Source organism: Fundulus heteroclitus, chromosome 20 (genome assembly GCF_011125445.2).
Source record: "Fundulus heteroclitus isolate FHET01 chromosome 20, MU-UCD_Fhet_4.1, whole genome shotgun sequence".
In the NCBI taxonomy this organism is placed as follows: Eukaryota; Metazoa; Chordata; class Actinopteri; order Cyprinodontiformes; family Fundulidae; genus Fundulus; species Fundulus heteroclitus.
Genome location: NC_046380.1, coordinates 5,849,254 through 5,864,051, shown reverse-complemented (window position 1 = coordinate 5,864,051; position 14,798 = coordinate 5,849,254). Strand labels below are relative to the sequence as shown.

The window sequence follows — 14,798 nt, the reverse complement described above, 5'->3', positions numbered from 1 at the left end:
GCTTAGAGAAATATATCATTAAAAAGGCAAATGAGGACATATTTTTAAAGCAGAGTCTCTTTCTAATACTTTCCAATCTGCTATCCTCTTCCTCTTTTTTTCCAACTCATTCACCCTCATTTGTCATTCCTGCCATTACCTTTCCCTGATCTTTCTCTCACTTTTGTTTACCCCCCCCCCCCCCCCCATGCCTTGTCTGTGACTGGCAGGTAAAGTGAGGGAGCGCCGTGCTTCTCCTACAGTAGAAACTGTTTGTCCGTCTGCCCGTCCACTTATAACTCCAACTTATCGTCTTTCTGTATCTTTGAAAGACGCCGAGCTTCCTGTTGGAGGTAATTATCTGTTAATCGCCTTCGGGCTGAGCTGACACGCGCTCCTTTACGCTCAAAAACCACGAGTCCCTTCACAGGCTGTTTTTCACATGTGCCTCTGTGCTTTTCCGCTGACAGACAGATGGATGATTGCAGAAATGATGGAAGAATAAGTGGACGGACCGACAGGCAGATGGACATTAGAGCTGATGAAAGTGAGGGTAAATGGAAGAAGGGATCACTTGATGGATGTTTAAACAGGATGATTGGAATAAGGAGGCAGCTGAAGGAGTAAAAAACACTCATCAAGACGGAAAGATGAGAACAAAGACGTTTGAGAAGGGAGAGAACGGCAGGAGAGCAGATGCTGGATTATAAATGTGTACACATGGCAGTATATGAGTCAAGTGTTTGCCGTTTGTTCAGATGAGAGCAAACAACTAGAAGATGGTTTTGCACCTTCAGACTGCTGCTATGAAAATAAATATGTTTGTGCGGCTTTGTGTGCATCGCTGAGTGTAAATAATGAAAGGAGAACTTGGGGGGCTGAGCAAATATTCGGATATTTGCATCTATCTTTCATCTCAATCTTTCTCAAATCAAACCTTTGTCAGTTTTAATTGATTTCCTCTTTCAGGCGTATAAACAGATGTTTATCTTTCATCCCTTCATTCTGAACTATTTCCCATTTGAAAATAAGTGTTTTTGTTCTCTTCTTGTCCACAAATCTTTCTGTTTCTAATACATGTGACTACTCAAGCATGTCCCCTCGTCACCGTCAAGGACCACAGATTGACAAGTTCCTGGTAAAAGATTTTCAATCACCTGGACAACTGATTATTGTAGAGCTTTACTTTCTGGTCTCGCAAAAAAAAATAAAAAAAGGCATATCTCAACTGCAATTAATCCAAAACTCATCTGCTTTGGGGACGAGAAAAAAAAGAGCTCCTGATATTTGAAGTTATTGGCTTTACATAAGCTGTCCTGGTTTTCAAAACTGACTTTAAGATTCTTTTAATTGTTTTTTTCCTAGAGCTTCAAATTATTTTGGTTCAAAGTTTTCCCAGAGCTTTTGGGTCTTGTAAGAATCACGAAAGTTAGGAGAAAGTTCTGGGGAGAAGAATCTCTTTGTCATGTTCTGGCCTGGCTGTGTGTGTCTGCCTGTGCAGCCAGGAATTAGCTGCATCTGCGCTCCTATGCCGCTGCAATCAGCTTCACTCCTCTCACCTGTACACCTGCCTATCCTGCCTTTCCAAGTTTTTTTTTTATTTAGATTCTGGTTTGCTGGATTTCCCTGTCTCCTCTCGCTCATGGCAAACACCTCCTGAGCTTATCTGTTCCTCTGAACACTGACCTGGACGGTTTTCTGGACCACGAATCTTGCCGAGCCCCACCAGGTCTGTCTGCACATTCAGCCTTATTGTGCATGACCCAAGTCATCCTTTCAGGACTGATACCAGCGTAAGGCTGGACAATTAATGCATTTGCAATAAGATTAAAAAAAAATTTAAAAACTCAATTTCCAAATCGCAGACGTCTGCAATTATTGGCTATGTAACAATTAATGGAGCAGAAACGTCCTTTAGGTGTCGGTAACATGCCTCAAGTGAGTTTACCTCCACATGGAAATAGAAGAGAGATGCAACAGTGAGATAATCTAATTTTATTACTTGCTTTAGAATGTATATATTCATACTTTTTTTTACCAGATACATTCAGGAATCTCACCATAGCATTAAGTACTGGTCAAACATTTTAATACTTAGACTTGTTTGTTGGTTGCACTTTATATTCAACAAGAATTGATATCCAACTCAACAAGTTATTCTCTTTAATAATAATATTCTGATTAATTAAAACAGTCAAATAGTCCTTGTTTACAAACATCTTTATCTACAGACCATTTTTGTTGCTTGCGGTCAATGCAGAGAAAAGTCGAAATTAAATCGCAATTATGGTTAAAATAAATTTAAATTGTTGCCAAAATCGTGCAGCCCTATCCCAGCGCCGGTCAACCTGCCAGTCTTCTCCCTCTGTAGGCAGCCTGCCCTCAGTCTTATCATATTATGTCTAAGAGCGTAACGCGTTTATTACGTAGCCAATTATGGCCCACCAATGGGGCACAGACTTCCTGGTGATGTGAGGGAAGCTGGGAATCTGGAAACCTTCAAATTCAAGCAAACCTTTAACTGAGTCTAAATGTCTTTTTATCTACTTTTAATGATCTATTTTAGATGTATTTCTCAACAACTGCAAATACCAAAATCACACAACTCATTCAGATACATTGCCATGTTGGGGTGACTGTGGCTTAGTGGGAGGAGTAATGGAGAAAGTCTAAAGCCGGCCATAACACTGGTGAAACACCAGCGCCGCTGTCTACCGTGAAGTCATTATCTGGATTGGGAGGGTTAACATTCAGGGAATTAAAAGAAAACTTGCTCCAAAATCAACATATTCAAGCTGAACTGAAATTTGCAGCGACCCACATGGGTAACCCAAAGCCGTCGACGGCTATGTGGACAGATGAGACGCAGATTAGAGGAGCTGAGACTTTCCGAGCTATGAACACTGTACCGAATGTCACGCGTTGTGGTGATGGCATCCTGCTGTGGGGCTATTCTGCTGTCAGCGGCACAGATTTATTGGACAAAGGGCACCAAATAATGAAGTTATTTTAGACAGAAATGCTTATCAGAGAAACCAGGCCACCACCACAATGTCCAAAACGCTAAAATTCACACTAGAGCCACGAGTAAAACAGGCACTTGTACAGGTTTCATGCAACTAAATTAAGTCAAAGGGTTGCCCCTCAAGACTTTCTACCACAACTTCATCCACTTCCAGAAAGAAAACAAAGATTAGAAGAACTCAAGAGGAAAAACTCTTCCCACAAAAAAAGCTCTTCTAGGGCTTAACTGCTAGGACTGGAGAATAATTCAATAACAATATATATCAATGATAGAAAAAAAGGGTCAATAAAAAAGTTCAATAGAATAAAAGTATCGCCCAGCCGTGATAACTGCTAGTTTTGGTTGAGTTTTATTAACATTTTCCCACCTTAGTTCAACCTCCCGCTGCCTCTGTTAAAACCTTTAAGGGTGAGAAAAGTACAAATCACGGATATAACTGCTAAAACAGACAAAGACAAGAGTTCTAATAAAGCGGGATCAAATTATAACGGTCATTTTCTCTTACACTGTGAAGTTAGATGATTTTTATATGAATTGTTTGAAGCCGGCTCAGAGCCACCCTGCCAACATATCCATCTTCTGAGTAAGATCTCCACCACAGTCTGACATAAATCAAATTTAGCCACTGTGAGAATAAAGTGGGGGATGCTCAGATATCATCTAATATATCTTCTTCCTCTCCCCTCTCTCCTCCAGCCGCACTCTATAACTGTCTTTATTACCTTTCCGCTGCTACCCACACTTATTTGTCTCATTTCTTCTTTTATTTTCCGTTCTGTCATCCACGGCCCTCCCACCCCACTCAGAAGCTTGTTGATTCGGCCGACTAAGCAACCTCTCTTTCCTAACATCGTTTATTAAATTTGGATTAATTGCTGTGAAAGCTCGTTAAGCGTCGCTAAGACCTCCTGCATTTACCAGGAGTTGTTTTAATTAGAGGAAAAGAAGTTTTTAATGTGCTACACCATGTTATGTTCTACACCTCCGACATCATAATCAACTCAATCACAGCTTGATTTGTCTCATCCTGCCATTTGAGAAATACTCTCTGCATCTTTGGCACCAGGCGCATTAGCTTGCTCCAAATTAACAAGAAAACCTTCACATAACCGACTAGGAACTACTTTTACATTTGGTTTTGTCGTGTTTCGAGACATTATTTCAATTCAAACCAACTCTTTGGATCCAGACTCAGTTGGGATCCAATCAATCAAAGGGAGAGCCAGCAACACTTCGTCACCAAGCTCCGCCCCCTTCAAAGAGTTCAGAGAGCACACGTTTATTTTTATTTTTAAACAACTTGCAGTTTTGGTAAAAAGTTGGTTGAATTAAAGGTTGTATCTAAAAATCCGTCATTAGGCAACAGCATAAAATGTCCAGGGCTGCACTTAAAATATATGTTTTGAATTTGTTGATAAATATCAATATGGATCAATATGATTTCTATTTTATTAAGATGCTTTTTTTTTCTGTATCGTACAACCTGGTATCTAAGACTTTTATACGGTAAAATAACCACTGGTTTGCCTTTGTTGAAACAAGATAAAGCAGATGGAAAATTCATTTTCAGGAGTTCCCTGTATTCAAATAATTGCATATTTACCTTAACGAACCTTAAATCCATTTTTTTAATGTAGCATAAAGTTTGATCGCAGGTAATTCCGGTTGCGACAGATTTATTCGACATATTGACAAATTCACCCACAACACCATTAGAACTTGCACAGTAGATTTATCTCTTATGTCAGTGGTACCCAAGTCCAGTTCTAGAGAGCTACTGCCCTGCAACTTTTAGCTGCATCCCTGCTCCAACATCTGCATGCATTCAACTCTGCGCAGGCCTGTCAACGAGCCATTCATTGGATCCAGGTAAACTTAGGAGAAAGAGAAGGGATTAATGTAAAAATTGAGTCCTGACACTTTTAGAATGCTCTCGCAGGCTGTACCTGGGCACCATGGCGTACAAGCAGAAAAAAGTTGCAGAAATGAATCAATAACTTCAAATATATGCAGACGCTCTGTCTGCACCGAGGAAGATTCACCTACCTCAGCCTGCTGGACACTGTTCTCCTACTTCTTTTATTAATGCAGTGTGTAATTATTTGGCCACATAATGTAGATGTTTCTAGAATATCTGATCAATAGTGAAGAAAGAAACTACCAGGCTCGGTTTGACACAGCTGTCACAGGTATACTGCTCCTTGAATGTGAGTGTTTCTCTCTGAAGGTGGAGTCAGAGTGTAATACACCAGGAGAGATGAAGAGCGTGTGCTCCATCGTGCCCCGAGGCTAAAGCTAACAGCCTCTAAAAGACAAAAACCAAAACATTTTCCACCTCATTTCTGTCTGCCGGCGCCCGGCTGCTGAAACATCTGAATAAAACCATCATGTCCACCATAAAAACACCGAGATGGAGGCTTCTGGCTGTGTCAACGTTTATGAGTTCTGTATAATTGATGAGGTTCTGTGAAATTATACTTTTATAATTTGTGTAACTGATGGCTTTGACTGTGATGAAAATTTTTAATTTGTTATAATGAAAGAGTTGACGTCTACCAGGCACATATTTTATTTAGATCCTGCTAAAGAAACGCAGCGGCGACCTTTGGGGGAAAGTGGAAACAAATCCTCTGCAACAAAAGCTGAGGAGAAAAAACACGAGTTTCAGGAAGAAAATAAAGTTGGAAGCGATCCGTCAGATTTAACATCTGAACCGTCGGATGTTTAAGTCTTCCTATGGATGAATATTAACATGCTTTTTAACCTGATTTTTGCCTCTATTACAATGTTTTTACAGTTACAGCTGTGTTCAAATGATGCCTTCTGGGCTGATGTGTAAAATCTGAATTACAGATTTTAATGCTCCCCTGAAATGTGTGGGATTTAAACAGGCTGTTTTCCAAGAACAAGAACTTATGTTTATTATAAACTGTTTATGAATATGCATATCTGGGCGAAAGAGGGAAGAATATCCTTCTTACAAATAGTTTCTGGCTGTTCCCCCCCCCCCTCCACCAGACTGGCTCCAGTGATAAACCAAAATCCCATTTTAATCACTGAAAAATCAGTTCCAGAGAAATGAATTGCTTTTATCGGGGCTCATTCAGACCAACAAGCCACTGAAATGTTGTGAATGCCATGTTTAAAACTCCTGGATTTGTTCGCGTTTAGTCTGCTCAGTCTACAGCGATAACAAATGAGCTTCAGCGGTAACAAAAAAAAAAAAAAAAAAAGATTAGCTCACTACCTCCTATCCTCCAACTTTTTAACATTTCTGGTCATGCACAGAATGCTGTTAAAACCCCTGGAAGAGCAGCGGATTCTGCTGAATTTGCAGCTATGTATAGAAACTCTGCCTCGTCTTAATATAGCCAGGTGGTTTTTATAATTCCACACTGAGACTCTGACAATACTACAGCAAATATATTTTCTATTATATTTTTTTTGTGGGCAAAAAAAAAAAAAAATGCCTCAACAACTCTGTATTCCCAGTGCAGAAAAGTGACAGTAGTTATTTCTAATCTCTGGATGCACAATCCACATGGAGACACTCCTTTTTTTTTTCAAAGGAATCTGCTTTAGAAAGTGTTTTTAAAAATCACAGTTTTTCTCGCAGAAAATGAGAAGTGCGATTTCAGCAAAATGTCACAGTTTACTGTCAGTGTGGTTAGAGCCAAACCCAACGTGACTCGCTTCCGGGATCAGAATCAGTTTGTGCAAACAAAAGTACACAAATTTATTTTAGAAATTTTTTTGTAAATAGAAACATTGTTTTTACGAAACTGGAACACAAGGTGGAATTAGTGCAAATTCTGAATTGTTTCGAAGCAACCGTCTGATGCTGGCCAACCTGGCCCACACTGTGAAGGCCATTCACCGTCACCCACCGTCTGAAACTGAATTTATTAATTAAATGTGTGATATGGGCTGAATGATGGCACCGATTTTAGCAGTTTTGGGACCCATCTGTACTCAGAGTGTCCCCCAATAACTGTTGGAGGTAAGCACTGCCCTCCATTATGCATGCATGCATGGACGGACGGATGGAGATCTGATTTTAGGAATGACAAGACTCACTAAAACTCAGAAAACAACAGTGTGAGGAACAAATGGGAAATTATTTAGTGACATAATAGCACTAAACATCAAGTTGGCTGCTAGTTGTTTCCTTATAATACCTAAAATTCAAACTGGCTATAGCAAAAGCCCTGGTTTAGTTTGGTGAAAAAAATACACCATAACTGTGTTAGTCTTCTTTATCGCTTATATTTCCCCCTTTTCCACATCAGTTCCCAGAAAACAGATGCATTTCAGTTGAATTCGGGTTGCTTTGTGCACTTTTGGCTCAGGCGCACACTTTGCAGTTGTTAAGGGAAGGTAAACATGCCCAAAAGTCATAAGCCACATCAGAGTGGGGATGTTTCAAAGGTTCGTGGCCCAGACACCGTAAGTAGAGGCGGCCTGGCTCCTGTATGCCGTTAGGGCCGAAGGTTGGGAAATAAACTCTGGTATTTAGGGTTCGGTGTGGACCAGAAGAAACTTACAGAGCTTATTCAGTTTTAGAAAACGTTTTAGGCAACACCGGTCTAAAACCTGCTTGATTCTAAGGTTGTTTAGCCTTTCCATGGTTCAAATTACCCTCAGAACAGCTTATCTCAGGCATTCTTTGTCTATTAGGACATGTCTGCATGTCTGGGTCTGTGACACCGCTGTGGTTCCTGTAGGGCTGCTGGTTCCCAGATAAATGACCACTGGCTGCCATTCAAATAACATCTCAGCCAATCCACTGGGTGCAGAGGCGCTGGGTGTCTGCTGAGTCCCAGCGTGCAGCTGGCATTATCATCAATGGTAATTCGTTTAACTAAATAACTGGATTACAACAAGACGGAAGAGATTCCATTACTTTTCATATTTAAATTGGCGAATGATCTTTATAGATTTGTATATTTTAATGTCACAGAGGTTCTGTCTTCCAATGCTGAGTAAGCAGAAGTTGCTGACCAGTTGTTAATGTTTTCTGCTGGTCTAATGGGGAAAATAACTCGTCATAACAAAACTGATCCATTATGGAACTGAACACAAGCCGCAGAAAATTAACTTTTCCCCAGAGAGACACTACGTCTCAGGCAAGTGAGATGAACGTGTACAATATGCCGCAGAGGTCTAAAGTCAGCCATCATTTCTTTCATTCTTCTTTAAAAGCTGTTAGTCATTCCTGTGAATTTTTAAAATGATGTTTATCAATTCAATTTCCAATTCATTTCGATTTAATTTATATATCACCGATCACAACACATGTAATCTCAAGGCTCTTTCTAAAGTCAGATTCCATCAGATCCTCCAGGTTGGTGAGAAAGTTTCCTCTCTAAGGAAACCCAGCAGGTTGCATCAAGTCTCTCCAAGCAGCATTCACTCCTCCTGAAAGAGCGTAGAGCCACAGTGGACAGTCGTCTGCATTGTTGATGGCTTTGCAGCAATCCCTCATACTGAGCATGCATGAAGCCACAGTGGAGAGGAAAACTCCCCTTTAACAGGGAGGAGAACCTCCAGCAGAACCAGAACCAGGCTCAGTGTGAACGCTCATCTGCCTCCACCCACTGGGGCTTAGAGAAGACAGAGCAGAGACACAGAAAGCTCAGAAGCTCACATTGACCCAGGAGTACTTTCTATGTTAGATGGTAATAGTGGATGATCTGTCTCCCCTGATGATGTCACTCCATCAATATTACTCCATCTCTTCTGAAGGTCGAACAGCTCGTCTTTGGACTTTGGCTGCTTTTAAACTCATTTCCAGCCTTGCCCTTGTACCTGACACGGGACAGAAACGATGCTTCCGCCTCTAATCGTCTAATGGACGCTAAATTTCAAGCTTATAGTTCGTCAGGAATCATCCCTGCGAAAGAAAAATCCAAATTTCTCCCAAGGGTGTCTGAATATCAAATTTAAGACAGCACCACTTCATCGCTGGTGTTTTGGAGCCTTTTTTTTATGTCTGTGTGGTTTAGTGGTCAGAGTTAAGTGAAAACATTCCATGAAAACGGTGACATAAATAATAAAAATAGGAGTAAAAGCAGCCCAGGTCTACAGAAAAACAGAGAAAACCCCAACAACTTCGGATCATGAGCACTTTGAAACATTGCATAAGTCTGACTGCTTGGGAGGAAGACGTAAAAAGAGCGCTGACAGTGACGACAAAAGCAGCTTTCTCTTCTCTGTTCACATCCCAGATCTCTCATACGTTTGCGCTCTTTTACCTTCACTACCCAGTAGCCTTCACTCAATACCCGACACTGTCTCTTAAGCACACACACACACACACACACACACACCAGCAGCAGCAGCAGCAGCAGCACTCAACATGCGCTGCCATTAGGCTGTCAGTTCGTCAGGCCAATAGAATAAGTGCCGTGGATTAGGCTGACACACACACAGAGGGAGAATGGACAGCATACTGAACAGAGCGGGCCATGAGGTGACAGACATCCTGTCATAAAGCTCTCTCTTTCTTTAACACAGCCCAGGAAACTCTTAGAGCCACTCAGACAATCGATAACAGTCAGACATAATCAACTTAGTGTCATTTTCTTCTTTCATCCCGCTATTTTTTTTTTGTGTGTTTTCCTTCTTCTGTACAGGAGTGATGAACGACACAAAGGAGGACAAGACTTATCTGCTTCCCCACAGCCTCGTCCTTTCACCTCCTCTTTGCTTTCCAGCTCTTTTCTTCTATTATTCATCTCCCCTCTCATCCCTTCTTTCCTCTGCGATCCTGTCCCCGTGACCTCATCCTGTCTCTTCCGCCTCTCTTATTCTTCCTTAAAGTCTTTCATCATCTTTTTTTTTTCTCCCCGAAGCTCAAACCTCACCTCCACAACCTCTCCTATCCTCCCTCATCTTTCTCTGTTTTCTCTATGGCCTCCTCATCCCTCCACTCGTCTTCCCTCCTCACCTCGCTATGACGGCATGTACCTGTCACACTCCCCGCTAATCACATTAAGGGTGTTCTAATTGACCTGAAGGATGTTAAATCCTCCTCAACATGTCAGGAGGAGAAGCGGACCTTGTTTCTCCTTCATTCTTCTCCTTTCACTGTTTATCCTTTTTGCCCTTGCTGCCAAAGACAATCTAATTAAGTCCAACATAAATTGAAATGTTGTTTTTTTTTCCCCCTTGAGGATGTGCACGCCTCAGCGCCCATCACCTCCAGATCCGAGCAGATGCTCGTCAGGACAGCATGGAGACGTGGATCAGGAGCCCAGCTCACACCCCGACCTCTCTCTCTCTCACACACACACACACACACACACACACACGGCATAAGAAAGACGGCCTTGTTGCACTGAAAAAAGGAGACAAAACGGCTCAACGAATAAATCAGTTTTAAAGGATCTTATCCCCTAAAACCAAAAGGGGAACTGGCTGCAACTAAAAGAGCATCAAACAAGTGTGTGTTTTGTTTTGTTTTTTCCTGGATGTTCTTAATGCATCAGTGTTAGAGGGAAAACAGGATCTGCAGGTTCATTTAACTCTTTTATTTCTGAACTTTCAAACAGTGTGTCTGAATAGAGTTCTGCGACTCCTTGCAAACTCCAAAGCAATCGGGTTGACCGGGGAGAAGGAGAGATGATCAAAAACATCCCGGCGACCGAAGGTTTGTGCGTGTGGCAGCAAGAGATCAGGTGGACCAATGTCGCCCTCTAACGGCACACATGCGAACAAAAGCCCGTAAAACCGTCTCGGAGAATTTTTTTTAACTCACATTTAAAGGTAACAGTATAAAAATAAAAATATATGATACAGACAAATATCAATGCTGAAAAGTTCCCAGTACAGAAGATATCTGCTGTCTGGAAAGCAAGTGACTTCACCGAACTTCGTCATTTGGCTTTAAAATTAAGTTTTAATTCCCGCTTGGGGGGGAAGGGGGAAGGGGGGGGGGGGTTGTTCAACAAAAATCTTGTATTTTTTCGTTAGGATGTCGTTTTAGGCATGAAGGGGCGATTTTTTTTTTTCATTTGTAGACTTTTTTTATTGAAAAGATGGTGCCGACGGCAGAGTGCCGCTACATCTTTACGCACGGAGAGAAGCGCTGTCTCTTGCAACACAGAGACACAGAGGGGAGATGTAGAAAGAGTTAAGGGAGGATTCAGGGCTCAGAGACAGTCTCCCCTTCAGAGTAGCCTCTTTTTGCAATCCTACAGGTCATGAATACCAAGCAGACATGGCTGAGAGAGCAGCATGCACACAAATTGGACAGGCCGCTGCACTTTCATGACACAAATAATCTTTTTTTAAAATCGCCTTTCCTTTTTTGCTGCCTATTTTGAGCATTACGTCATAAACTTGCGCTCAAGTAATACGACAACGATCTCCTAAAACACGGGAAGAAAAAATAAAGTTTTGATCCTTGACAAGGATGCAACCAGTAGGTTGTGGGGCATGTGGTTTCAAGACACGATACGTTTCATTTCAATACTAAGCGAACAATTCTGTTTACGTTTTTACACAGAAATGCAATGCATCTCCATATAAAAGTGGCGTTTCTATCACTAAATACAATGTCCCGTTTCAATATCTCATTATTTTCAGAATCGTGCAAACTCTCCAATGCGTAAAAAGCGCAGGAGGACTATCGGCTGCAGACTGCCGTGTGAACTCGAAGATTTCCAATCAATTGAGGCATATTGACTGAGAACCCTATAGCTTAACTTGAAGGTTGTGAAAAATCAGGCTGAAGGTGAGATGTTCCTAGAAGAGAACTTGGCGCGGTACAGACCGTCTGATGGACGGTGATGTGCCCGCATGTTTACCGATGAAAAATAATTTAATTTGGTCTCAGAATGAGCTTCGGCGCCTTTGTCAGTCTGTGTTTGGAACAGTTTAAAGCGATAGAAAACCAACAATATGAAACACAGTTTGAAAGCGCGACAGAATCCAAGAAGTGTTTTTGTTTTTTTAATCATCAGATTCCTGGAGCTGAAGCTTTCGTAACTTCTCCAAGCATCCAGTACGCACTGAAATGAAAACTCGGAACAAACGCACCCAAACTTTAAGGATTCAGCAGATTCATTCTGGCTTATATGTCAAGTTTTTTTTCCTGCGTATCAGACATGTCATCCATCCTCACCACTTAAAATCTACCCACAGCTGACCATCGCACTGTGAGAAGAGCCCACCTCGCATTCCCATGTCAGTGATCTCACGTTGTCCGCGCTCAAAATACAAACAAAAATAAGGGAGCGGGTCCTATCTTAAGCAGCAACTTTAGAAATAACACAACATAAATAAATAAATTATCAGAGCTCCTACCTGGGAAGAACTGTCCTTCAGTATATCCCAAAAGTACCAAGCAGAGTAAAGCTGTCGGCAAAGCGCGACAATTACTCCGTTCATCCATCTCTTCTCCTCTTTCTGTTCTCGTTTTGCGCTGCACTGTCCTGAAAAAGATTACTTTACATACTCCAGTCTGGTCCTGATGGTGGCTTTCCGACAACGTCTGCGGGAAACAGAATAAAATCCGCGCATTGGTGAACGCAAGAATCGGACAAGTTGGAGTTCACACTTCTTCTCTTTCACTCCTCTCCTCCCGGGTCCGACAAGAAGTGTTTGTGTGGAACTGCGTGTTTAGGTGTGCGTGAGGAAGAGTGAGGTAGAGGAGGACAGGGGATGGCAGCGTGCGTGTGTGCGCGCTCAGGCGGTCTCTGACACACTGACGAGGAGTTGGAGAGGAACGGGGAGCAGTGCGCACCGCGCCGGGTGCCAGAACGGCGCGTAAAGACGCAAGGGTTACGGCGCGCGCGGTTTCCGGTAATGATTTCAGAGTAAGATGGGAGCATTATCACGGGGAAAAAACTGAAAGGGGAGACCGAAACGAGGATTTGGGGGTAATTTGTGGAAACTTGAGGTCTGCATTTCTAATTGTGCTTGTTAGGTTTTGGGTTTTGAGCCCCAACATTAAACGGGTTAACACAGAGTGTCAACTTATTTTTCAGAAGTAACTAAGTTACATTTTAAAGCCATATCATCTTGATAATAACATGGCATGTTTAGAAAAGAAAATGTTATCAACTGGTTCTCCAGAAACAGAAAGTTCAAGAGCCAGAACAAAGGTTTTGTTTCCTTTATATTGCGACGGAAATAAAGGAAAAAGTGTTAATATTCCATTTACGTGTTTTTCCAATTATTGCTGTATTAATATACATCGTTAATTATCTCATGTGTGCATGTGTGTCGGGTGAAATGTTGAATCAATTTAAACGACACATGTTGACTTTTATTTTGTTGAACAGACATCACATTTCCTTCATCTCATTGCTTTCCTAACAGATTTACTTCTCGGCTCCCAGGTTTCTCCCGGGTCTCGCCGCCTGTTTCCTCCGCAAAGCGCTCCGTTTCACGCTCGTTTAACGCTCGGACTGAATTCATTCTGCTGCGAGAGACCGCGTCTCTCCTCCTCTGTCATTAGATCCGTCTGTCAGCAGAGGATTTCTGCAACAAGAGCTACTTCTTCTCCCCTGCCTTCACCGACGCACGCCCAAACACGCACTGACTCCACAAAGTAATTAATTCATCTGCTGATCAGATGGAAAATACAACTTTTCCTTCTAAAGCACGTTGCAACTCTTTCTACTGTCCGTGCTTCAGAACCTTATTCTCACAATTGACAAAAATAAAATTGTTTCTAATAAATAACATTGGAAAGTGCCAAAAACTTTACAGTTTTTGACCCAAACAAAATGTGTCATGCACTTGCATTCCTGAATCTATACCTTGAGAAAATCACGTTTGGTTTGCATCTACAGATACAAGTTTTGTTTTTTACCTTACAGCCTTGCACATTTGGCGACTAAAAGTTTTGCACATTGATTTGTTTGATAAACACCTGACTGCTCGGTCAGATTGGATGGAGATCATCTGTGAAACATAAATTTTTTCAGGATTTGTCTCATTCTCAGTTAGATTTAAGTCTAGACATGATTAGGCCATTCTGGCACATGGACACGCTGTGATCTAAACCACGGGTGCCCTAGTCTGGTCCCTGTGAACTATGGTGCAACTTTTAGATGCATCTCTGCTTCAACACACCTGAATCAAATGGCTGACTCAACAACATGTCACCCAGCTACGCAGAGACTTGGTAACGAGCCATTCAGATGATACGTATGAATTTTTCTGTGGAAAACCCTCATCTGAACCTTTCTGATCTCGGACAACCCTTAAGGCCCGTTTACACTACACTTTTTTAACCGAGCCGAGCCGAGCCCAGTCCGAGCTTGGATCAGTTAACCAAGCCAAGACGACCGTTTACACACCACGCTATCCCGGTTTCTTGGTTGCTCCTCGCCTCCTAGTGGCGATCTGCGGTACTACCGCTCTCTGGGATTGAAGGCGGAAGCTGCAAAACAAAACAGCGGCGCCCGTAACATTCAGGATGTTATGCTTGATATTTCGGTGTTTGTGGAGAGTCAGGGGAAGAAGGCAACCATTGGTGAATTTATTTGAGAGAGTCGGCTTTTGGGAAGTGGATGAGACAAACGAACGTCTAATAAGGATTTACAGACGCAGGAAACGACAGACGCTGAGGTTCATCACATTGCTAATCAGAATCATCACTGGAAACCGTGCGGCACGGTAAGGAAGCTAGTATTATTATGAATGTCTGAAATTTGTCTGAATGGAGTGTGAATCGGGACGTGCAGCCAGACAGTCAGCTGACTGTAAGGGGATGACGCGGTCTGCTCATGCGCTCTTCGTTATCAGATAACCGGGCCAGAAAAAAAAAAACAGTCCGAGA

The 14,798-nt window shown here is 42.1% G+C and overlaps 1 protein-coding gene across 1 annotated transcript in view; it reads right to left on the bottom strand.

Moving 5' to 3' along the window:
• Window positions 1-12,741, bottom strand: part of ptprt (protein tyrosine phosphatase receptor type T) — a gene marked incomplete in the record, with an annotated part of 394,538 nt that extends 381,797 nt beyond the window's left edge. Inside the window, 1 exon segment of the mRNA XM_036124734.1 lies at window positions 12,314-12,741. Within this exon segment, the coding sequence (XP_035980627.1) occupies window positions 12,314-12,401 (88 nt within the window).
• Window positions 12,742-14,798: the final 2,057 nt, after the last annotated feature.